The sequence below is a fragment of the Mytilus trossulus genome, chromosome 6 (assembly GCF_036588685.1).
Source record: "Mytilus trossulus isolate FHL-02 chromosome 6, PNRI_Mtr1.1.1.hap1, whole genome shotgun sequence".
Lineage (NCBI taxonomy): Eukaryota > Metazoa > Mollusca > Bivalvia > Mytilida > Mytilidae > Mytilus > Mytilus trossulus.
This window is the reverse complement of record NC_086378.1, coordinates 74,312,579-74,338,645: the sequence shown is the minus strand read 5'-3', so window position 1 is coordinate 74,338,645 and position 26,067 is coordinate 74,312,579. Positions and strand designations below refer to the sequence as shown.

Genomic DNA, 26,067 nt, shown 5'->3' with positions numbered 1-26,067 from the left:
AGAGACAACAATCGGACCATATAACAGACAACAAGGTTGTAATGATTTATGTTTGAAAATAATTTTTAGAAGGGTTACAATTTATTTTTACTTTAACGGCGTTGTCACTTTCCCCATAAGTCCGTATTTAGATTGCATCAAGCTTTTTAGCTAAATTAAGGTGTCATGTTAGCTTATGTTATTTCTTTACGTCCGTCGTTCGTCTGTAAACCTCAAACATTTCAAAATCAATCACATGTACTAATAAACAATTGAGAACAAAAATCCAGACTAGCAAACTCAAAGATAAGAGTTTTAAATAAGAAGAAACAAATATAACTAAAAGATAGTGAGTTGTACACGTTATTATCTTTTTCTCCACAAAAAAATTGTCAGGTAATTACCTGTACAATTATATTTGTACAAGTAATAACCTGTATGGTGGCTTCATACAAGTAATTACTTGTATAAAATATTTGTACAAGTAATAACCTGTATAAAATAATAAAATGTACACGACATATATATAATGAAGTTCAAATAACATAGTATCAAAGAGAATGTCTAATCATAACATTAGCAGTTAAGCGTGTGTCTTGTTTTTGCCAGTTAAAGTATTGAAAGTCAGCCACGTTTGTTGTTGTTGAAAAGTTGATTAGTAAGTTTTGTTGATGGTTTGAAAACAATTAATTATAGAAATTTGACTCAGACCTATATTCAACGGTATTGCATCATTTTTCATTAGTGGGGCGACTTGGAAGTTGCCTATATTCAACGAGTTTTAACCCTTTTCATAAATTGCGCGAGTTGTCAGACCTGAGCCGTCGTAGTGAGTCCTTTTTCTAAATTAGATCAATGATAGCAATATTTTTTAAACAATTACTAGTGGAAAAGTTGTCTGAAGTACTTTTACCCATATATTTTTGTATCCGCTTTTATTCACACCACCACTGTAGTAAGTTGTTTAACAGTAACTTTGAACTGGGACTATTACACTATCACGGGTGTCATTCGGTTTATCGAGAGAAATGGGCGTGAAAGAATATCTAACGGCAGTCAAGTATTGCGAGACGATCGTGAAAGTTCTGGTAACGGATCGTGAAAGACATTTAATCGAGAAGATATATGAAAGATCAGTAAATATTCTAATTTAATTAATTGCACAGACACATATACGACAAAATAAAACTGTCTGTCAAAATGGTTCAACATTATGATCAGTATGTCAGAATATCCAGTTTCAAAAGTACACAGTTATTACAAAACGACAAAAGGCAGATTGCTTCTCGACATTTCAATGACATAAAAAATGTAAACAAACACGATTTTTTCACAAATTCGACTAAATAAACTACGTTTATCAAAATAAGGGCATTGTATTTGAATTATTTAAACGGTTCTCATAGTTATTTTATATAAATATAATCTGAAACTTGGTGAATAAAGAACTATTCACACAAAATTGATTTTTTGGATCGTGAAAGAACACGTACCGCATTTTTGAAGATCATGAAAAGGATCGTGAAAGATCTGATGCTACGAAGACGTTCATGTTGCTGACAGTGCGTGTTTTAGAATGAAGCGCGAAATATAAATCAAACGTTTGATATTTTTTTATGGCTAGCATTATTCCAAACAATATTTTATTTTCTTATCTAAAGAACATCAACATTGGCTCAATTTTATATCTTGAAATGATATAGTTATCAAAATAAATCTTACCTGTAATGTTGATTTGGTGCCACGCAACTTCCGATGTCACTGTAGGACGTAGTACAGTCGCCAAAAAAGCAAATTTTATATTATCCACCAATGTATGTTAGTGTATACTGCAAGTTGTTACACCCGGAACTTGAAACTTTTGTTTAGATCTCAAAGAGGAGCTAAAATGGACTGCTGCGCATAAAAACAATCCATATCATCGCTTTCTCGGGAAATAAGCGGGGTAACAGGAAATTTTTATTTGTACAAGTACAAATAGTTATCAAAGGTACCAGGATTATAATTCAGTACGCCAGACGTACGTTTCATCTACACAAGAATCATCAGTGAGGCTCATATCAAAATATTTATGAAGACAAACAAGTAAAAAGTTGAAGAGCATGGAGGATCCAAAATTCCTAAAAGTTGTACCAAATACGACTATGGTAACCCTTAGTTTTTCGAAAAACTCAAAGTTTTATAATCAAGAAATTTGTATCAAATGACCACATTATTGGTATTCATTTCATCACCGAAGTGTTGAATACGGGGCTGGTGATACCCTCGGGGAGGAAACGTCCACCAGCAATGGCATCGACCCAGTGGCGTAAATAGTTGTTAAAGGTACTAGAATTATAATTTAGTACGCAAGACGCGCAAATTCATTAAAATTATTATTTGGGCGTTCGTGAACATGTTGTTTGTAAAATAGTTGGATGATTGAAGGATGAAGTTTTTTTTATCGTCATGTGAAGTACTCACTTATCATGGGTTATAGGATACCCATATTTTGTATATTGGATCCTATAAACTAAATGTCCGTCAAACAGGATTCACCTGACTCTGAATTTGCCTCATTTCATGGATGAAGATTTATTTTAGTGGTCAAGTCCGTATCGAGGATTCGTTAAGCTTGAGGATAACTGTCTGTAGTTATGATTGTAAAGTGTATATTTTTGACTTTTGCAAGGTTTCAACTAAAGCTTGTTTTATGTTGTTTGGCCTTTTGAATATATACATGTATGCAATAGCGACAAGGTGTTTTGTGTATGGTGTACATGTCTGTCTGCATGTTTCTTATATGACCACGATGACTTCAATTGTGTTTGATTTATAAAATGATAGAAAGATGTCTATGTCTGGCTGTCGGTCAGGGTTCATATACTTTTGACCTTATGTTTCGAATTAATTGGCCAAGCATAACTTTTACATTTGTCAGTTTCTAAGGCACTGTAAGGATCGGAACACGTTTATTTGATGTATGGGATATTTGTAGAGATCTGTATGGCATGATTCATCTGACCATGACCTTTTTGTATGAAACATTGATAATCTTAAGCGCATTTGACACTTCTAGTAAAACCCTTGATATTATAGACGTTCAACACATATACTATCATAAGTAAAGCAAACAAGACATTACAGCATTTGCGCTTTGGTATTCTATAATATGTACTATATAGTTAAATCAATCCTTATCTGCGTTGTTTATAAAGAACTTAAAAAGTTCTGTTGCACACAATGTTGGTTATCGTTCAATCCAAAACTACACATGAAATGTGCTGTTTTTGCTATGATTTTTTGTTTGATGGATAACATTTTGGTTTAAACGTTGCATACTTTCCATATTATTGGCTAACTAGTGTCGGTGTGCCTGAAGTGCACTAGACTGATGCACAGAGCTGAATCTTTCACACTTATTTAGACACGTTATTAGTTGTTTTTTTTAACTTTTGAGGTAAAGTGTTGAATAGAAAAAAAAGATAATAGCTGTAATGTTCATCATTGTCAAAATAGTTACAGACTTCAACAATATGCAGATTTATCAAATGGTAATAGAAAAACTGATTTCTGATTACTAGTATTAAGTCTGGTCACGCATTTTATTTCACGATCGACAAAATACGTTGCCTGATCTTTCACGATCAAGTTTGATGGAAATTCAACAAATTCAAGGTTTTCATAAACAAATTAACGCTTTTAATGGAAGAACATACTTTAATTTGACTGTACTATCAGATACACCAAAAATTAAATTTCAAATATATCAGGATATTCTGAAATATGACCCATTATAGGTACACAAAGCGTGTTATTTTTAATTAATTTCATAGACACGCATTGCGCCTTTTGTGTTTTTTCAAAAAGTACTTCATATTTTCTTTATCTTCTTTCACAGTTATGTTAATGAAATTAAACCATTTTGACAGACATATTCTTTTTGTTCGAATTTGTTCCGCGTTTTGAAAATTAAGCGATTTTTTCAAAGATTCTGAACTAGAATGTACATTAAACGCCTTTCACGATCCGTTACCAGAACTTTCACGATCGTCTCTCAATACTTGACCGCCGTTAGATATTCTTTCACGCCCATTTATCTCGATAAACCGAATGACACACGTGACTATAGTATCAGTGTAGTTTAATAGTCCCAGCTTTGAAGCATAGTTTGTATTGCTGATTAGATAAATGTGTATAATTAGGAAATACGTTTCGTTATGCATATAGTTATACAGAGTTATACAAGGATACTGTGAAGTCTTTATAGAAGATTTAATTTACTAAATCCCCCAAAAGAACATTTAAAAAGCCATCCTTCTTTAAAAAAATATTTTAAACAAACCTAAAATCCGACATTAACATATGAAAGGTTCTGTAAACATTAAAATTTGGACAATTTGTCAGGTCCTTGTACGGGGCGCCGAATGGGACTCTTGTGGTTTTGTACTCGAAATTCAATTTTGTAAGGACAAAAGTACGGGGCGCCGAATGGGACTCTTGTGGTTTTATACTCGAAATTCAATTTTGTACGGACAAAAGTGACTTTTGTTCAACAAAAATGAGTTCAGTTTCACAAAATTTGTAGCATAATCCAAATTTAAAATTTTGTCATACAAAAGTACCTTTCACTCGACAAAAGTAACTTTTGTCATGACAAAATTCATTTTTGTTACACATACTTGACTTTTGTAACCTAATTTGAAAATTGGGCGACAAAAGTCAATTTTGTATGCAGATTAGTTTAGTTTGGATTCTGTGAAATAATTTGCATACACAATCGACTTATGCGAGACAAAATTGGCTTTTGTGAGACAAAATTGACTTTTGTGAGACAAATATAATGCCTACCCATGTTAAAATGAGCATAGAGCATGACATGAAGGAATTATTTCGATTCTAATAGGACAAATATAGTATTTTTATAGGTTGAAGCGTACGAAATTACCGTAATTTTTTTTTGGCTGTTCCCATTTCCCCCTCGAGGAATCAGTGCATTGCATTTCATATTTGATAAGTTTAAAAACTACTAGCAGGATAAATATATGTTGTTTCATGAAAATATATAATAAAAGTTTTTGTTAGCTGCCTAAATGTATATATTTTAAAGGATAACGATGGAAATAACATTAATATAAGCAGTGAGTTCTTGCGTATGTGTCAAGCATATTTTTTGTGCTCATTAGAATACGGCTTTGTTAACAAAGCGTAATAAGGACGTCATATTAGAACCTTTTTCACAAAAGTCAATTTTGTCTCACAAAATTAAATCTTGTCTTACACAATTCACTTTTGTGTTTTAATTTCCATATCATGTAACAAAAATCAATTTTGTACCTTTTTGACAATTGACTTTTGTCATGACGAAAATGAATTTTGTCTACAAAAATGATTTTTTTTCCACAAAAAAATAATTTTGTCATCACAAGGTTGAAGTTCTCATAAAACAAATCTGTATCACATAGTTTTGAAAGACAAAAATGATTTTGTTGTGACAGAATTGAATTTTGTACAAAACCACAAGAGTCCCATTCGGCGCCCCGTATCTTGTACATTCCGTTAATCCTTGTTTTTTTCATGAATACGATTTAAATATCGAAATTAATTGATTGAATATCTATTTTAAATACTATGCAACATGTGCAAGATATCGTGACAAATTTCACAATATAACAGGCAGCTGATTACACAACTGTCAAAATTATATCTTATTTATTCTTTAGACTTGAAACATACTGCATTGGGTAAGTTTTGTTAGCCTTCGTCATTTTCTTTCAAGGTATTGTTTTTATAGCTTCACATAATTACTCGTAGATGTACATGCAAATAGCATATATATGTATATATATATATAAATATATGTTACAGTGAATTTGTATAATCAGGGATTATGTAGAAACCTTGATTTTTCAGGGAATATGTAGAATCACTAAAATCATTAGTAATTGTATATAATCCATGAAAATGACCTGTGATTTTACATAATCACTGAACATTTTAATAATTATTCTACCAATTCCCGAATATAATTTCAGGGATTATGAATAATTTAAGGATCCTTTGTTTGATAAAAAAAACTATAGACAAATTATAATTTGTACTTTCATTTTCCTTTAATTTTGCTTTTAAACACAGAGGATAATCTTAAAGATATAACCAACACAGGGTTTCGAGATAAAGTTGAAGACTTCAAAATTAATAATACCAAGATTCCCTTTATAGCGATAAATTTACATGTATCGTTTGTTTATTAACAGCCAGCGTAAAAAAAGAATATTTATGTCCTATTTGTAAATCCACAGAGCATGTTATTCGTGGTACATGTAAACAAATGGTGAAGAAGTTAGATTATGGAACATCTGTTTTTTGATTTTTTTGTTTTTGTTCAAATGAAAAAGAAATTCAAACAGAGAGAATTTTCACATCTAAATGTATAGAAAAAACTAAGGATTGACAATTAAATTTTTTTTTTAGAGGATGCTGGCATTTGGTGTTATATTCTCAAAGCAATTCCACAGGGTAAAAAAGGAAAGAGAATCTCAAAAAAGCATATTTTGTAATTGTTCATCAGAAGTCTGAAAAAGGATATCGCCTGGCCAAAAACATGGTGTCTTGCTCGAACCAGTTCGAGGTTGCTAATTCCCTTTTTTGAGGGAGGGTACCTACATATGTTTTTTCTGAACACTTTATTTCTCTTAGGCGGGTTATAAAATCTTATTCGATTTGTGAAGATTTTTCTTCTTCTTAAATGTAGATATTTTGGTAAAAAACAGATTTTTAGCATATCATTTAAATACATTGTGTTTAACATTCTAATATATTGTGCCTACCATTTAAAACAATAGGGTTATCATTTTGATATTTTGTGCTTTACATTTTACAATTCATGTTTATACAGGGTAATGCTGTTTTAATATGACTTTTATTAATTTTCTTTAGAAATAAAACTATTTCTTCATTCCAGTTATTATGTATAATCGCTGACGTTATTTCTAGTGGTTATACATAATCCCTGAAATTTTTAGTGATTATATATAATCCCTAAGCTGGCCAGTGATTCTACATAATCCCTGAAAATTTCAGGGATTCTACATAATCACTGATTATACAAATTCATTGTAACATATATATATACTTTAATTTTGGATGTAACACGTCTTCGGATTAGCTGACGTTATTTTGTTATCAGCCCATAGACATAATTTAGTCATGTGGCCGTGACGTCATCATCATTTTTCATGGTTTTCTACGGTTTAAAACGGAATTTAGAATTAAATTATAAGAAATGTCTGTAATATTTTTGCTGTCTATTCGAAATAACACAAAAAATGTGGTGCACACTGTTAAATAACCCGCTATTATTCATTGTGCTCAAAATTTTTTAATATGTTATTTCTTCATAGACAGAAAAAATATTACAGTTATTCCTTAAATATATAAACGAGTCTAAATTGAAAACTACGTTATGTTCTAATTCACTTGTTCAAACGAACATAAAGTATTTATGTGCACATCGCTACTTATTTTCTGAAACCTTTTTCAAACCTAAACTGTATACTATATATTTTGTAATAAAATAAAGAAACACATTTCTGATTTTGTCCAGCATGGTGACCATGTCCATTTTATTAAACATTTATTTATACAAACTAAATCATCAATAATTTTCATTGTCCACCAAAATATTGGATTCACTGAATGCAAATGCGTAACGTCCACTATTGTCTAAATAAAAAAATTCATGGTACACTGGCCTTACAGAATATCTAAAAATAAACAAATATCATAATTAATACACAATCATCCAATTGATCTCTGAACTACATAACAATTCTACACTACTGTAAATATGTCTACACTGTAGTAGTAATCAACGTAGTGCTCCTTTACTTATATACTACCCGCGAAATCTAAACCGGTTCTTACAATAGGTACTACGCGTCTAAAAATAACTACGCGTAGAGCACATCAATATATTTCAAACCTATGATTGCGTTGAATAAAAACCGCAATTTTTATACGTGTGCATGTAAAACAAATTTCGTTGTAGAAGGGCCTAAAAATATACATATATACTGAGCCAAAAAAGTTTAGCAACAAAAATATGAAATTTTATTTTATTACAAAATTGTAACAAAATATGATTTTAATAATAAATAAATCAAATTATGACATGTCAGAAGCAATATGAATATTTATCACTCTCTTTATTAGGATTATCTTTGTATGGAGCGCAGGAGGGTCAATATGCGAAAATCAGTATAATGTTATTCAAAATCAATTTCTCGGCCATGCCCTAAGTGCATCAATGAAGGATTGGCAGGCACACCAGCAGCTGCCTTTAGTCAATGCACTACTCTTGCGGCCGGAAACAACTTGTCACGTGTTGATGTAAAGCGAAAGTAGCGCTCCTCCCTGGCGATAGTTTTTCTTGGCCTACGACATATCGACCTATCCCGTGCAGTTGCAATTTGTCGATATCTGTTTGTTAGTCTCTAAACTGTTGACATATGCACATTTAATCAAGCCACGACATCAGAACCACTCATTCTGGCATCAACCATTCCAATAGCCTTTTCGGGGAGCCCAGGTTGACACCCCATGCAATTTTTTCGAACTTTTCAGTGTTTTTCTTACAAGTGCTGTGTTTTTGAACGTTAGTGAAAAAAAAAATTAATTTTGTTTTAAAAGTACAGGTACAAAAGATAAAATATCAATTTCACGTGGAAGGCTAAAATGGTGCGAAATCAATCATTCAGAAAAAAAAGGAAGACTGTTAAAAATAACAGGTGAAACTAAGGATTATATCAATGATGTTTAAAAAAAATAATTGCAGAAACAACAAAAGAAAAATTGAAAAAAAAGTGTTGCTAAACTTTTTGTCTCAGTATATAATGTATGTTGTCCATCTCCGATTGCTACATATACTATTTTGGATAATTCGAGCGTACTAATGTAGTGTTGTGGACGAAGCGCGTGCCATTTTTACTCTAGTTATATTTCAAAATATGCCAATGGTGATTCCGATTAAATAAAAATGAAACCGTTGAAAAACTTTACTTTAAAAAAAAGTGTTTATAGCGTCTACATGTTAAACAATGTACCTTTTGTAGACATTTTTATTTATCCGATTTATAAAATAAGATAAAATATGCAAGTATATTAAAACATTATAGAATATAAGAAAATATTTTATAATATATGTATTTTACATTTCTGATGTTTTATTTTGTACTAGCTTCATTTTTATTCCACATTTCTGTCCATTTATTTCACCAGGTTTGATCAATTTAATTTCTAGGGCAATGCAAATCCTAGACCTGTATCTTTTGTATGGCAATTCCATTGTGAAATGCAAGTCTTTCCCTCAAAAGAATGGACGCAAGCATAATAATATTCTTCAGCCAACTGTCCTGTTTTGTGAAAAAAGTGCAATTTTCTCTTTTAGTTTGAAACTGAACAGGATAAACATTTTCCGACTAATCCGATATTCAAGAGCTTAAAATGCTTCAAAAACCATATAAATCATCACAAGTGTCTGAACGAAAAGCTGATGGGCCAGGCTTATGTCAAAGTAAGTCTCGTCCTTTTTGTAAAAATGTTCATCGTAAGACATTGTCGATAAATATAAGGGCCGTAACTACCTATGAGGCAGGGAGAGGCAGTTCCTGAATTTTCTACACCAAAAGTTTTTAAAGTAATAAAATGAAATATTGTCAATATGTACACGAAGATCTTGAATTTGTATTATAAACAACACACGTTTACAGTTTTAACACTGATATCATAATACGTGATATCTCTTTCATTTTCCTGATTTTTTGATCGAAAGTGAACCATTTTTTTTTATCGAAAGTGAAGCCATTTTCGTGTGGCCATCCATCTATTATTTAGTATTTCCTATGTCGTGCATATGAAACTTTGCTTTCGACAATCTTAAACAAAACTTAACTTATCACATTTATTACGGGGCTCAATTAAGCAGAGGAAGTTCCCTTTGTATTGTGAATCTTTTATGATATCGGAAATTCCTTAAGGGCTGAATCAGCTGTTAACTTGGATATTTTTTAACGTGTCTAATCAGACATGCAGTACGTCTCCCGATCGTACGAGACATTATGGTCAATACGGCTTAGTAGTTAAACACTCTCATTCGTTGTAAGTCTATACATGTCGGTGATTCAACAATATTGAAATTCAAGGTCCTCGGTAAAAAAATATCTTGCGTTATATTATCTATTATCTATTATTTTAATTTAAAATTGTTATAACATGCAATGGTAAATGCACATTTACATTTAAATGTAACTGATTTTTTTAAAGTCGTAAGACAACACTATCACATTTTTGTCATGGTAAATCAAAATCTTTTCACTGCCAACATTTTATGTTATTAAGGGATAAGATACAGTTAAAGGGGAGGTAATGTCGTTGCTAACGTAAAATGTTATTTTCGTGACGTAAAACTGTGACATATCGGGAAAAGATGCATTTTTCGACTAATTTTTATCATTCAAACTGAATTAATTTGAAAACAATCGAGTGCATGGACCCCTACTTTTTAAACGGACTTTTTTGTTTCATTTTGCAGGGAGATTATGTGGACCACATTTTATAAAACTGTACTGGAATAATGAATTTTTCTTTTAATTTTGATTAATATACAGCATAAAATTTTTTTTTTCTCATTTCATCACCATTTGATAAATATGAGTTATTTCTGAATAAAAAATGCATAAATTGTTAGGATACGTATATAATATAGAAATTGCAAATTATTTAACCAAAAACAATTTGTGTTTATCTTTTTAAAAAAAAAGTTATGTCTTTCTTACGAAAAGAAAAATACGGCCACAGATCCGAATTTTGAGCGAATGTACAAAATTTCGACCTCATTTAACTCAAAAAGTAGCACAAGGAATAAAAGTTAATCAGGCAAAAAATAGCCTATATGAAAATATTCATCAAACTGTAAATATTTGATGTATAAAAAAAACATATTGTGTTTAGAAGTATCGATAACACTCTACGAATTGGTTGTATGGAAAAAAAAATGCTATATAAAGGTAACAGTAGTATAAGTATAAAATATATTTCTTTATCGACAAGTAACAAATAGTAAAACATCTTTAAAAATGAATAAGAGTTACAAATATGATATCAAACAATGCATAAATTTACTAACAGTAGACAGTACCATTAACAAAAAGAAAAAATAAGAGATATTATTGATTTTTAAAACGAAATGAATACAATATCTCCAACAGGCTAATTGTTGGGTTTGTCACATGAGCGTTTCGTCAACATAAGATTCAAGACAAGCTTATGTTAAAAGTTGCGTCCTTCCTTAAAAACAAAAAACAAAAAAAAAACAAAAAAAAACACTATTGAAGAGAAGATAGTCCGAATATTTTTACAAACATTCGTCGTTTGAAACAAAGGATAAAAATTTCAAAGACATCAAAATTTTCAATAAATATCCAAAATGTCGGCCCACATTTATCTCTAAAAATAACACTTGAAGATATATTTTTCATAACATATTTGAATTGACTAGGTGAAAAATAGCTTCCATGCAAACTTTCGTTAAAATGTCATCGTTGCATCAACACTACATACGTATCGCATGCACTTAACAAGGAAGTTCTTAAAGTTGTAACATCACACTGTGTTCTCGGTATATATGTCGACCGTGTTATTCCTTCAAATGACAACTATTTTATTCATTCAATAGAATTAATTTGAACATTCAAAATATTTATTAGTCGTGTCCATAGCATTAAATACTACACAAGAAAAAATCGTAACCGTATTCGGCGTATTTAAATGAAATTCAAGTGAATTGTAAAACTATTGAAAGAACACCCTACGTACTGTAAGGTAAGTTTTATGGGAAATTATTTAAAAGATGAAAGTCAGTGTATCTGCAGGATTATTTTTGTCATTTCATAAAAAGGAGGGAAAATAAAAATAAAAACCTATTACTATATACAAATGTAAGCTGTCATTATTAGATAAACAACTCTTGGATAAAAACTTTTCAGCAGCAAACGAATTTGACTATTTTTTGGTAATTTGGAAAAGAAAAATTACACATATAAAAAAGAAGATGTGGTATTATTGCCAATGAGACAACTATCCACAAAAGACCAAAATGACACAAACATTAACACCTATAGGTAACCGTACGGCCTTCAACAATGAGCAAAGCCCATACCGCCTAGTCAGCTATAAGAGGCACCGTTAAGACAATGTAAAACAATTCAAAGGAGAAAACTAACAGCCTTATTTATGTAAAAAAAATGAAAGAAAAACAAATAAGTAACATAAACAAACGACAACCACTGAATTACAGGCTCCTGACATACATTGTTTCTCCAATTCTTATGACTGAGATAATATATCCAAGTAATATTAGAAATGATCAAAACCTATTTAATCAAAAAATGTATACTAGTTATTAAAATTAAATTGATAGGGTAAAAAAGGTATATGAAAAAAATTTGCCAGATAAAAATAGATCAACAAATGTAGTTTTTTTTATAACAGTTAATTTACCTTCAGAAATATTATTCTTTACTTTAAAGTGACATTCAACGGATTTAATTACTCTAATTAATATGTGACATTGAAATCATTTAATCACTCTTATGTCTTGATTAATATGTTAATATTATCATTGTACAAAATTGTCTTGAACTTACAAAATCTTCGACAAGAAGGTAATAAATTTAAAGTTATTATATATATGAAAAAGATTTGCCAGACAAAAATAGATCAACAAATGTAGTTTGAAATTTCACAGGTTTTATTTATCATGAAAAGAAAAAAAATATATTATGTACTATTAATCGAATCAGTTTTTAAAAATTTAGAAATAGGCATTAGTCATTTTATTCATTAAATACTGCACAAGAAATTTGAAACGAGTTTTGAATTATTTAACTTACAGTCAGATAATTTCCCAACTATTGAAAGAATATCATTAAGCGTCCAACGAACTGCAAGATAAGATTTTCCTTACTTATTTCACTTAATTTGACACAACTCTCATACAAGTGAGAAGATAAGCAAGCTACAAAACCAGGTTTAATCCATTATTTTCTACATAATAAAATGCCTGTACCATGTCAGAAATATGACAGTTGTAATCCATTAATTTGATGTGTTTGAGCTTTTTTTTTGCCATTTGAACATGTTGATTAGTGACTTTCCGTTTTGATTTTTCTTTGGAGTTCAGTATTTTTGTGAATTTTCCTTTTTCATTGGTGTTAGAGTATCAAAAGACCTTAAGCTGTAATGGCTATTAGTGGATTTATTTACAAATATATACCGATCACCAAGGTAAATTCAAATGCGAGCCCATAAAAACTGACACAGTTAAACGTACAACTATATCGACCAAAGAACGGATAGAAAAAAACTGTAATATTTCTGTCTAGACCATACATCGTAAAATTATCTTGGATAAACTTTATAAAAAATATTCATAGTGCAGCTATCATCAAGATGACTTCACACTATAACTAAGAACTAACGCTTTCTGTCATATAACATATAAAAAAACTAATACAATAGCAAATCAGATATATAATAAATAGAAAAATAAAAAATAATGTCTTGTTTGAATATATTTGTTTAGCTGTTACGTCTATATCCCTTATTTCCTTTATTTTTATGATGATGTCATCTTTTTTGCCTTCAATAAACTTTTTATCTTGATATTTAAATATGTTTTATGTATAACCGAGTGCCTTTTGATTGTATACAATACGAATCAACTTTCTAATAAATGAATTTTATTTCGTTTGAAATAGGGGGTTTCCTGTTTGCTTTTTGTAGTAACTATTTATAGATGGGAACTAGTATAACTGGTTTGGATACTGGTTTTGTAACAGTATGTACTATTCATAAGTTTGATGTTAGTTGCATAAGGCACGAGGAAAGTTTTGGCGTTTTTTTGGGGCGTTTATGGTACTATATAAGGTTTGACATTTAAATGTATTAGTATCGAAGGTGCTCGCAGTTATGTCGAATTGAAGGTGGTCATATTGGTATATATGCATTTGCTGCTATGTTTATTGTACGTACAGGCGTTGGAGGTATTAGCCGAGTGATACGGTGCTTTTTGTCCGCAATTTGCTTTTTGTCCGCTTTTGCTTTTTGTCCGATTATTTTGCTTTTTGTCCGATACTTTTGCTTTTTGTCCGTTGCTTTTTGTCCGTTTTGCTTTTTGTCCGATAATTTTGCTTTTTGTCCGAAACTTTTGCTTTTTGTCCGTTGCTTTTTGTCCGTTTTGCTTTTTGTCCGATAATTTTGCTTTTTGTCCGACACTTTTGCTTTTTGTCCGTTGCTTTTTGTCCGTTTTGCTTTTTAGCTCACCTGGACCATAGGACTAAGTGAGCTTTTCTCATTTTCTCATTATTCGTCGTCGTCATTATTTTTACAAAAATCTTCTCTTCTGAAACTACTGGCAAAATTAAAGTAAAAATGGCCAAAATCATCCTTAGGGTATTTAGTTTCAGAAAAGTATCCGATGACCCCGCCCAATAATTAAGATGGCCGCAATGTCTAAAAATAAATGTAGATTTTGGCTAATATATATGAAACAAAACCATAGAGACAATCTAACAAGGGATAAGAACATTTCGCCTCATAAAATAATGTGGACCAGTCAGAACTTTTCATGTGGGACAATATGAGCTCTTAATTTTAAAAAAAGTGGGACAATCGGGAATAAGCCATACAGACTTGAGCAATTCTGAAATAAACACTGTTGATGTATTTCTTTAAAATTTTCTATTAAAAAGTGTTTTTAAATCTGTGCCTGTCCCAAGTCAGGAGCCTGTAATTCAGTGGTTGTCGTTTGTTTATGTGTTACATATTTGTTTTTTCATTTATTTTTTTGACATAAATAAGGCCGTTAGTTTTCTCGTTTAAATTGTTTTACATTGTCTTATCGGGGCCTTTTATAGCTGACTATGCTGTATGGGCTTTCCTCATTGTTGAAGTTCGTACGGTGACCTAATGCTGTTAATGTCTGTGTCATTTTGGTCTTTTGTGGATAGTTGTCTCATTTGCAATAATACCACATCTTCTTTTTTATAAGAATGCCAACTCCTCACACGTACAATTATTACTTCATTTTCTTTTTTTCACTCATCTAATTATTATGTCTATTTTAATTCAATATTGTATCCATATAAATGTATATGAACGCTTACATATATATAATTATTGCGATATCACATATAAGAGAGAGGCAAAGTGTACCAAAGGATAATCACACTAAAAAGGGTTGAAACAAACCAACAAAGCCGCAACTGAATGAAAAACAACAAGATACACAACAGTCCACAAAACAAATGGTCCGAGAACACAATTAATTCGTAGTGCATTTCTTTTAGAACATAAATGAAAATTTAAAAATATCCCACCTGCGCTTTCTCAATGAAACTTTTACAGTGTGTTGTACTAATTTTGGGACAAATTATATCAAAATTGTAGAAAACTTCATCGCGTCTAACTCAAAATATGGACAAGTTTGTGTTTAGGGTGTCTTGAAATCTTTTGACAGCTTCCGAAGTGCTAATTTTTAACCTTTTTTCAGCTGGACCAAATCACTACTTTCCTGTAAAATTCTGGACCCAAATTTTTTACAGTGTAATTCCCCCCCCCCCCCTACTTACAATTTGAGGCATTAAACAAGGAGAAATAAATTTGGAAGGGGTATAAAAATTATTGGCGAGTAACCCACGGTTATCACTAGGGACTAATAACGAAAATCAAGGGACCACAATTGTGGTCTCGGACGAAATCATTGAAATTTAAAATCTGAGCAACAAGAACCAATGCAACTGTGATGATGTATGGTTAACTGGAAGAGTAAGATAATCCTGCTCCGTCCATTAAGTTTTAAAAAGTCATGTATTAAACTCAAACTCTCGAAAACGTTGTCTTGGAAGATCTTTATTCCAAGGGGGTCCTTAATAGTTGCTTTTTGATAATCCTATAAGGAGTTTATAATTTAACTCCTTGCGAACACTTTCATAAGGAACGAAAATTCCCATCTGCATCTTTTTGAAAAGATTGCAAATATTTTTTAAATTAAATAGGCTATCCCATTTCAAACCCAGCGTCTCGGAAAATTTCATTTTAGGGCACTAGACAATGATTAAATTTGTAGTAATTCGATAATAATACATGGATTTCTCGCGAAAACATCGTTAAGGCGAAATTTAAAGTTTGTCTTGGCTGATTGAAGAAATTTCACAATAAAAACTGAAACGCAAAAACGCAAAAACGCATAAAGATGTTTATTCAGGACAATAACTTATATAAAACAACAGCAGAAATACATATATTGTATCACCAATGGAGGTTGTAAAATACTGTAGGTGATACTTAAACGTAATGTTCTATTTATTTTTTTTGTCATTAAGGGGACTGGAGGGTATAAATCCATTATTATTTAAATATACATGTAGGATTTTGCTTGTTTTTCTATAGATGAACTTTTATCATATACTAAATAGAAAAATCAAATAAAAACATGGGGTTATCGTTCACTTAAGCTCACAATCTGCCCTCGAAAGAAGCAACCTTTTTTGTTAAGGTACTTTTTTTTAAGTTGAACTAATAGGAGAAATAGAGAGATATATATATCGAAATAAAAAAAGAACTAAATTACAGAAATCGATTTAATTTTACAACTATTTAGTTTTATACGTACAGCATATTTGAAAAAATATCTTTAGGTCACCGATGAGTTGAAAAAGACATTTTAATTCTAATGCCAAAACAAAATGTCATTATTGCACTAAAGGGAGACAATTTGGAGCTTTTACAGTGATATAAACATTTGAAAAATAAATCTGAGGCCAAAATCATTCGATTTTTTGGGTTGATTTTTGAGCCAATTCATAAAGTTATAACTAATAGTGTAATAAATAAAATTTGTAATGAAAACAAAAATGATAAAATTTTTGCTGAAATTACCCTCGAGCAAGTATTGCACAAAAAAAAGGAATCATCCTTTAACGGAAACAACTCTTGAAATCATCGGCTATTCGTCGATGACTAAAGGCTATCTATTTCTGAAATCTAAATTTTGTTTTGCTGTTCTGAGTGTTCAAGATGTTACATGCAGCTAAAATATTGGTAAAACATTTGAAAAAATACTGATCTGTATAAAATTTACACAAAAGTAAACGAATGCAAGCCACTGGAATGCAGTCCAGGACTCGGATAAATAAGCACATTTAAACAAGAGTGCACACACTGAAATGTCTCGCCTACTTTACTCATCATTAATATTATGTTGATAGGCCTAAGTATAAAGATTTATTACAACTGCCACATAAACTTAACATTAACCAAGATAGCTAAACAAAGACCAAATGAATTATGAAAATGAGGTAAAGGTCAGACGAACCATACCAGGCAGACATGAACAGCTAACAATTCTTCGATTCAACAAATATACTTGACCTATTACTTATAGTTTAAGAAAAACAGACCAAAACACAAAAACTTAACACTGTGCAATGAACCGTGAAATTGAGGTCATGGTCAAATAAAACCTGGGAGACTTACATATAGATCATAAGATATTTTCATGCACCAAATATAGTGACCTTTGGCATATAATATTAGATAAAAAGACCAAAACTCAAAAACTGAACTTTGACCACTGAACCATGAAAATGAGGTCAAGGTCAAATGATATCTTCCCGCTAGACATGTACACCTTACAATCATTCCATACAACAAATATTGTAGACTTATTGCATAAAGTATGAGAAAAACAGACCAAGACAGAAAAATTTAACTATAACCACTGAACCGTGAAAATGAGGTCAAGGTCAGATGACACCTGCCAGTTAGACATGTACACCTTACAGTCCTTCCATACACCGAATATACTAGCCCTGTTGCTTATAGTATCTGAGATGTGGACTTGACCACCAAAACTTATTCTAACCTTTGTTCACTGATCCACGAAATGAAGTCGAGGTCAAGTGAAAACTGTCTGACGGGCATGAGTACCTTGCAAGGTACGCACATACCAAATATAGTTATCCTATTACTTATAATAAGAGAGAATTCAACATTACAAAAATTCTGAACTTTTTTTCAAGTGATCACTGAACCATGAAAATGAGGTCAAAGACATTGGACATGTGACTGATAGAAACTTCATAACATGAGGCATCTATATACAGAGTATGAAGCATCCAATTCTTCCACCTTCTAAAATATTAAGCTTTTCAGAAGTTAACTTACGCCGCCGCCGCCGGATCACTATTCATATGTCGAGCTTTCTGCAACAAAAGTTACAGGCTCGACTAAAATGACAGGTTTTATGAACTGAGTGGCAATAAAAGCACAAGTCTAACACTTGCTTTTTAAAAAATTAAAATGTTTATTTAAAATGGTAATCTTTAAACAAACAAAAATTGAATATGAAAATTTACAATTCCAACAATAGATCGATATTAAACAGAAATGTTTCATTATCATTTTTCGGCTACAATTGGTATATAAACCATCCAAAATTGTCAAAATATCAACATAGAGTATTTACAAAGAATGTTTCTGTTATGTTGTGCAACTAAATCTCTACAGCAAATGGTAGTGACAACACTAGATGTTAATTAGGATCCATCGAAAAGCCAGGCTTTTGTCCACGAAGGTAGCAAATTGTCGATGTGACTATCGCTGACGGCTTTTGGTAACACACGCTATGGTTGTTGGTCATGTTGTTATCACCAAGGGAAGGTCATCGTGCTCTTAATTTCCACACAAACTGATATAGCTCCAAAGGTTTATCAATGAACACCAATGGACACTCGTGTCAATTGGAAGGCCACGCGGAATCAATATCGGAGATGTTAAAGACAAATGCATCGGTCATGCTGGGCTTTTGTTTCTTAATATCTAAATGGACATGGCCTATAATTAAAAGATCCTTTTGCAGAATTTGTGGATTATTTGGTCAACTGTATACAGTCTACGAGCAATTGCATCCTGGGAAAAGCCTCATTAGATAAACTCCAATTTGTTTGTAATTAGTTGTCAGAAAGACCTGGCATATAGTCTTATATTTATTGACCTTAATTACTTACTTACAATAAGGGATAAGCCAGCGAGTAAGTCAGCAAAGGGTTAGGGAAGTACCTTGGTATATAAAAAAGTCGAAATAAACAATTGCCGGCTGGCCAAGAGATTCTCCACGTGGGGTATGATGCCAGAGGTAGAAGTAGGCATTGCCTTAAAAAAGGCACAGATCACTCAGGCCCAAGACCCGTACGAGTTTGACAACAATGAATTAAAAAGGTAAGGTGGAACCTCTGTTTGCAACGAAATCATATTAATACACTTTAATAATTGCCGGCTGGCCAAACTAAAAGATTTTCCGCGTAGGCCATTTTACCAGAGATAGAGGAGGGCATTGCCATACAAATTTCTTATAGCACTTATGCCCTAGATCCGTACGAGTTTGACAATAATGAATCAAAATGGGGAGATGTCGAAATAAAGTATTACCGGCTGGCCAAACTAAGAGGTTCTCCACGTAGGCCATTTTACCAGAGATAGATATGGTAATTGCCTTTAAAATGGCATATAACACTAATTCCAAAGACCTGTACGATTTTGCCTGCAAGGGGTTAAAAATAAAAGGTGTTACCTTTGTTTACAACGAAGTCGAAATAAACCTCTACCTCTGGTATAATGATCCACGTAGAGAATCCCGGAGTTTGGCCTACCGGCTACAGTTATTTTGACTTTAATGTGAACAGAGGTACCTCCTCCTCATTTTAGCTCTTTACTGACAAACTCGTACGGGTATATGCCATATAAGTGCTATAGGCTATTTTAAAGGCAATGACCACCTATACCTCTGGTAGCATGGCCCATGTGGTGAATCTCGTAGTTTGAACAGCCGGCAATATTTCATAACGACTTTGCGATATACTAGAATACCCTCCTTTCCTTTTGCTGGCATAAGTGCTATGAACCCTTTTAAAGGCAAGGCCCACCTCTACCTATGGTATCATGATAAACGTGGATCATCTTTTATTTTTGGCCAACCGGCAATAGTTTATTTCGACTTTGTTATATACCAGGGTACCCTCCTTATCCTTTGCTGACAAACTCATACAGATCAATGGAATAAGAAGTATGGGCCATTTTAGATGCAATGTCCACCACTACCTTTGTTATAATGGCCTATGTGGAGAATTTCTTTGTTTGGCCGTCGGCGATAATTCATTTCGACTTCGTTGTAAACATAGATACCACCTCCCCCTTTTAACACTTTACTGAAGCACTGGTACGGGTCTACGGAATAAGTGGCCATTTTTTAGGCTATGGTAACTTCTACCTCTGGTATCATGGCCCATATGGAGAATCTCTTCGTTTAGCCAGCCAGCAATAGTTTATTTCGACTTTGTGATATACTTAGGTACCCCCCTTACCCTTTGCTGATTAACTTACACGGGTCTGGGACATACGTGTTATGGCTATGTTAGAGGTAATGCCTACCTCATCCTCTAATATAACACCCCGCGTATAGAATCTCTTAGATAGGCCAGTCGGCTTAATTTATATTTTCGTTGTAAAAAGAGGCATCGCATCCCCCCTTTAACCTTTTGCTGACAAACTAGTACAGGTCTAGAGCGTTAGTTTTATCAGCCATTTAAAAGGCAATGCACACATTTAACCTAGGATTAATGGCCAACTTGGAGAATCTCGTACTTAAGCAAGCCGGCAATAATTTATTTCGACTTCTTTGTAAACAGAGGTTCCAACTCCCTTTTAAACCCTTTGATGATACCGCGTACTTCTCTATAGGGAATAAGTGATTTAGGCCATTTTAGAGGCAATGACAACCTCTACCTCTGGTATCATGGCCCACGCGGAGAATCTCTTAGCCTTCCAGCAATAGTTTAGTTCGACTTTATTATATACTAGGGTAACAACCTTACACTTTGCTGACTAACTCGTACGGGTCTAGGTCATACGTGCTCATGGTCATTTTATAGAGGCAATACCTTCCTCTACCTCTCATATTATGGCCCGCGTGGATAATTTCTTAGTTTAGCCAGCGGGCAACAGTTTATTTCAACTTCGTTTTATACCGGGCTAATTCATCCCCCTTTTAACTCATTGTTGACAAACTCGTTCGGGTCTATAGCATAAGTGCTATGAGTAATTTTTAAGAGAATGACTACTCCAACATCTAGTTTAAGGGCGCACCTAAAAATGTCTTAGTTTGGGCAGCCGTCACTATTTTTGGTGGACTGTGTGATATACTAGAGTATTCCCCTTACCCTCTTCTTACCAACTCGTAAGGGTCGAGGACATAAGTGCCATGGCCCATGGACCATTTAAGAGACACTGCCTACCTATACCTCTGGTATAATGGCCAACGTAGAGAATCTCTTAGTTCGAAGAGCTGGCAATAATGAGGTTTATTTTTACTTCGTGATTTACCGGCGAAACTCATGCCCCTTTTAATTCGTTGCTGATAAACTCGTGTAGATCCAAGACATAAGTGCTATAAGCCATTTATAAGGGTTTGACTACCTCTACTTCTGGTATAATGGCCTACCTGGAGTATGTCTTAGTTTAGCCAGCTTTCAATGGTTGTTTTTTAGGCTTAGGGATATACAAGAGTATTCCCATTGCCCTATATGTTGACCAACACCTACGGGTCTAGGATATTAGTGCTTCGAGCCATTTTAGAGGTAATGCGATATTTTGTAAAAGACATGAAATTTCATGTACAAATCATTTATAATGTGAGTATGGTCTGTATTTAAGGTGGTATGGGAGTCTAAAATAAAAATGATAGAATTTGTTCATACTTTGTCAAAATGTAGTATCTATTGATACATGTTCAAAAATATTATAAAAATGATAGGTCACCGTGCATTTTCTCAAGCTACAGGTTGTGACAAATGACAAATTTTGTATGGATTATACAGTAAAAAACAACATTTTGGGAATAGAAACTAAACAAAATGATAGAATTGTAAAATAAATTAGGAAAAGATTGCTTTCGGACAATGCTTTGAGATTATCAAAAGAAAAGATAGGGTCACCGTACGTTTTTTCCGGCTAAAAGACAAAATAAGAAAATTTCATGTAGAGTCCTTCAGAAAATGCACTGTTTTAGAGTTACCTCCCCTTAAATTGCCAATTTGAAAATATTAAAAAAACAACCAAAAATAATCTATACTTGTAAAAATATTAATATTTATAAGTTATATTCTTATAAATTGGTTCTTTGAAATGAAAATTCACATTAAAAATCTGCATTCCTGCATCAAATTTTGCTAACTTGATAGAAAATTTGGACCGTAGATTCTCTGTTTTTTACAATCCAAGATGGCGAAAGACACCCATACCACCTTAACTCCTGAAAGGACATGGTATTTTGAAGTTCAAAATGAACCTGCCAAAAATATGCACATTTTATATCGGACATAAAGCAAAATTTTCGGACAAAAAGCAAAACGGACAAAAAGCAACGGACAAAAAGCAAAAGTTTCGGACAAAAAGCAAAATAATCGGACAAAAGGCAAAACGGACAAAAAGCAACGGACAAAAAGCAAAAGTTTCGGACAAAAAGCAAAATAATCGGACAAAAGGCAAAACGGACAAAAAGCAACGGACAAAAAGCAAAAGTTTCGGACAAAAAGCAAAATTATCGGACAAAAAGCAAAAGCGGACAAAAAGCGAATTGCGGACAAAAAGCACCGTATCAGCCGAGGAAAAAAGAAACGATGCGAAAGAGGAACAATGTTATATGTCATGTATTTACATGTTGTTTCAATCGAAGAAATAAGTACAATAAAGTAAAATAAATATTGTTATCGCAAGAGAAAATAAGATGTTACTGTGAGTATATAATCCTCTGTCTGTGTTTGTCTTGTTTATAGCCTATTGAATTTAGAGATAAAATACTTTAAATTCGGACGAGCAGGTCGAGAGAAGAATTTAACTAAATTTTAAATGTATACATGATTTGTCGATTTAAATTTGTTTAAATGAACATGTGTCTATTATTCCATAGATTTGTGAAGTTTTCAATTGAATTGAATGATCAATTTTACTTTATCATTTGATATCTTATTGCATATGCATTATAAAGGTAATTAAGTGTATTCTAATGTCATAATAACCGTTAAATAATATTATCTTAATGTCAAACTATTGATTTCCCCTTTTTTCGAATGTTAAAAGTTTTAAATATTCTGTTGCAAACAAATATCACTCCTTCTAAATATAACTTGTTATTTTTTCCATCATTGAATCTCATGATATACGTTTAACATGTCATACATCAATCATCTAAATCAATACAAAACCCATAGGTCCCCTCTTCCCTTGTAAGAACAACGTGTACGCATAAATTGACTTTCGTATCAATAGGTCGCTTAACTGTGTTTTATTATTTAATTAATTTTGATAATTCATTTGTTTTGTGAATACACATCTGCGGTGACCTAAAGCTGTTAATTTTTGTGCATTTGGTATCTTGCAGACAGTTGTTCCATCGGCAATCATACCACATCTTATATTTTATATTTTCATTAACTGTTGTCAATTTTTTTTTATTACTTTTCTTTTATAATTTCCATTATTTTGTTTCTGATTGATCTCACGATTCATTTAGCCCCAGATTTTAATATTTCTTTTGAATTTCTTTAGATTTGCCCGAAAAGGAATATGAATATTATTTCGGAGACCCGCAAGTCAGAAGTTTTGAAATACAAAATTGATCTGGACGAAAAACAGCATGAGGCAGAAAAGAATAAACTTTTGCTGGAACAAGAGAAAGAACGTCATGAGCTTGAAAATGTGATTGACGTTTTAAAAGATCGTACTATAGATCAAGAAGATAAAATTTGTCAACTTGATCAGGCAAACTGTAAGAAGGACAAGAAAATTGAGCAACTGAAAAGGAAGGAAGAAAAAATGATCAGGATAAAGGAAGAGTTGTTGGGCAAAATTTCAATTTTGGAAGAACAAGTACAATCTTCAACAGAAACGTGTGAGAAACAACAAAATGAAATAAAACGTCTTGGAGGGGAGATATCGCGTGTCGAAAATGAACTTCAAGTTATGAAATACGACAACCAGTTGCAAGACAATGCCATTAATGGTCTTACAGCAGAAATTAAATTACAACAAGTTACGATGAACACACACTTAAATAGTATTACTAAACAATTGGATAATCAATCCAAGGAGTCTGCGAAAATGGCTGCAATGCTCGAGAATATGTCAATAGCAAAAGATACAGAAAGAAGTGTTAACATTCAAACAGCGCAGCATGTTACTTTGTCACTCAATCAAAAAGGTGGTCGCACTGGGATGTGTGCAGAGAGAAAAGCTGTCCCAGTAAAGATTTTTAATCCACAAATACGAAGTACTGGAAACCTTTCCAATTTTCCGGGTAAAAGGTCTCTTTTAAACAGAAAGAATCAACAAAAAGCTGAATGATTAATTGCAGATGTAAACAATTTAACAATTAAAAGAAGACTGGAACAAGAAGTTTAATTGAAGATTAATTCGTGTTTTGCACTCATACAATCATCAAAATCTAACAATAGGACAACTAACTTCTACATGTCTTTGGTCATACATTGAACATTCTTGACATGCACTCAATTAGAATATAACGTAACATATGTATTCGGGTTTTTTCCTTTGAAGTTATTGTTTCTTAGGCAGTTGGAACTATTTCAGAGGAATGCTGAAGGTTCGAACATACGTTTTGTCAGGGCTACTCAGTAAACAACCACATCTACTGTCAATTTTGTCTTTGACTGTTAGTCAAACGTGTTTATAAAGACTTGATGCATATAACATATATTTTCATTGTTATGGTAAATGGTACCGCCTTTTGCATTATCAATTATGATATAGAGACATTGATGGGACAGTTGTAAAGTTAAAGGCAACAGTTATATCCCGCTGTTCATAAATCGATTGAGAGAAAACAAATCCGGGTTATAACCCCTAAAACCGAAAAACACCAACCGTAATAGTAACTGAGGTGCAACAAATACAAACGGCAACACACATAGAAACGGACTTTGTGATGACAATTGCCATATTTCTGACTCTGAACAGTTAATTTAAAGATAATATGGTCGGTTAATCTGGTTTAATGGCTTGCCAACCCCACTTATATGGAATGTTAAAATTTATCGCTAAAATGACAAAAACTACGTGACAGTTATACAGTACAACAAACGCTGATCCATGCACAAGAAAGTGAAAATTTCATATTTTCTCTCAATTATAAAATGGTTAAGTGGGGCTATAAATTTGTCATTTCATACTGATAAGACGACCGTTGATATTACTTAACAAAAAGATGTTTTAAACACAAAATTGTAACATTTTGAAAGTTTTAGGAAAAATGCACAGGCATTTGGGATGAAAAGCCCCTCTTTTTTTAAAATTTAAAAAAAAAATTTGGGGGAAAATATTCTTTGAGGTTGTTTATCATGACTTTATATGGTTTATTTGAAAACTAATTATTTTGTAGATGGTTTTTAAATTATATTATCTTACAATTTATAGAAGAAGAAAAAATTTGTAAAAAAATCACTGGCAAAATCATATATATATAATGAAAAAAAGAGATACTTTTCTTGATTGGTATTGTATATTTCATTTTTATTTCTTCTTGCAACAATTTTCACCTTTAAATTGAGAGAGAAACCATGTGGTATCTGTGAACTAAGATAATATTATTGATGTGACAGTTTAATTTTGAAATATGGTGTTTTCTAAGTGGTGCAGGAGATAAGTTCACTTTTCATTCAACATCATTTTGATGCAAATTCTTGGGCTTAGATCATGGACTGTTTATGAGTCTCAAGGAATGATTTTGTATGTCTTTACCTTATAATAAGATTTCAGGTCATTCGTTTTCAATTTAAAATGTTATCAAGCCTTTTTATGTATTACCGTGAAAGTACTTTAATTCGTGGGTATCAATTTTCTTCGTTTGATCAATATTTACATGTTCGTGAGTTTTTAAATTGGTGGATTTTAGTTTTCTAAAAATACAAAATGAAAAAT

The 26,067-nt window shown here is 32.2% G+C and overlaps 1 protein-coding gene across 2 annotated transcripts; it reads left to right on the top strand.

Annotated features, from left to right (window-relative positions):
• The first annotated feature begins 5,643 nt into the window (after positions 1 to 5,643).
• LOC134723744 (ribonuclease Y-like) lies at positions 5,644 to 24,620 on the top strand. Of its 2 annotated transcripts, none has more exons than XM_063587289.1 (2): positions 5,644 to 5,702; positions 23,680 to 24,620. In XM_063587289.1, the coding sequence occupies exon 2, from the start codon at positions 23,698 to 23,700 to the stop codon at positions 24,472 to 24,474; it is 777 nt and encodes a 258-aa protein (XP_063443359.1). In that variant the 5' UTR covers positions 5,644 to 5,702; positions 23,680 to 23,697; the 3' UTR covers positions 24,475 to 24,620. The 2 variants fall into 2 exon arrangements, with proteins under 2 accessions (XP_063443359.1, XP_063443358.1); XM_063587288.1 differs by lacking the exon at positions 5,644 to 5,702 and adding an exon at positions 11,789 to 11,838.
• Positions 24,621 to 26,067: the final 1,447 nt, after the last annotated feature.

Coding starts and splice junctions, on each gene's coding strand:
- LOC134723744 (XM_063587289.1), top strand. CDS start 23,698: ATGAATATTATTTCGGAGACCCGCAAGTCAGAAGTTTTGAAATACAAA.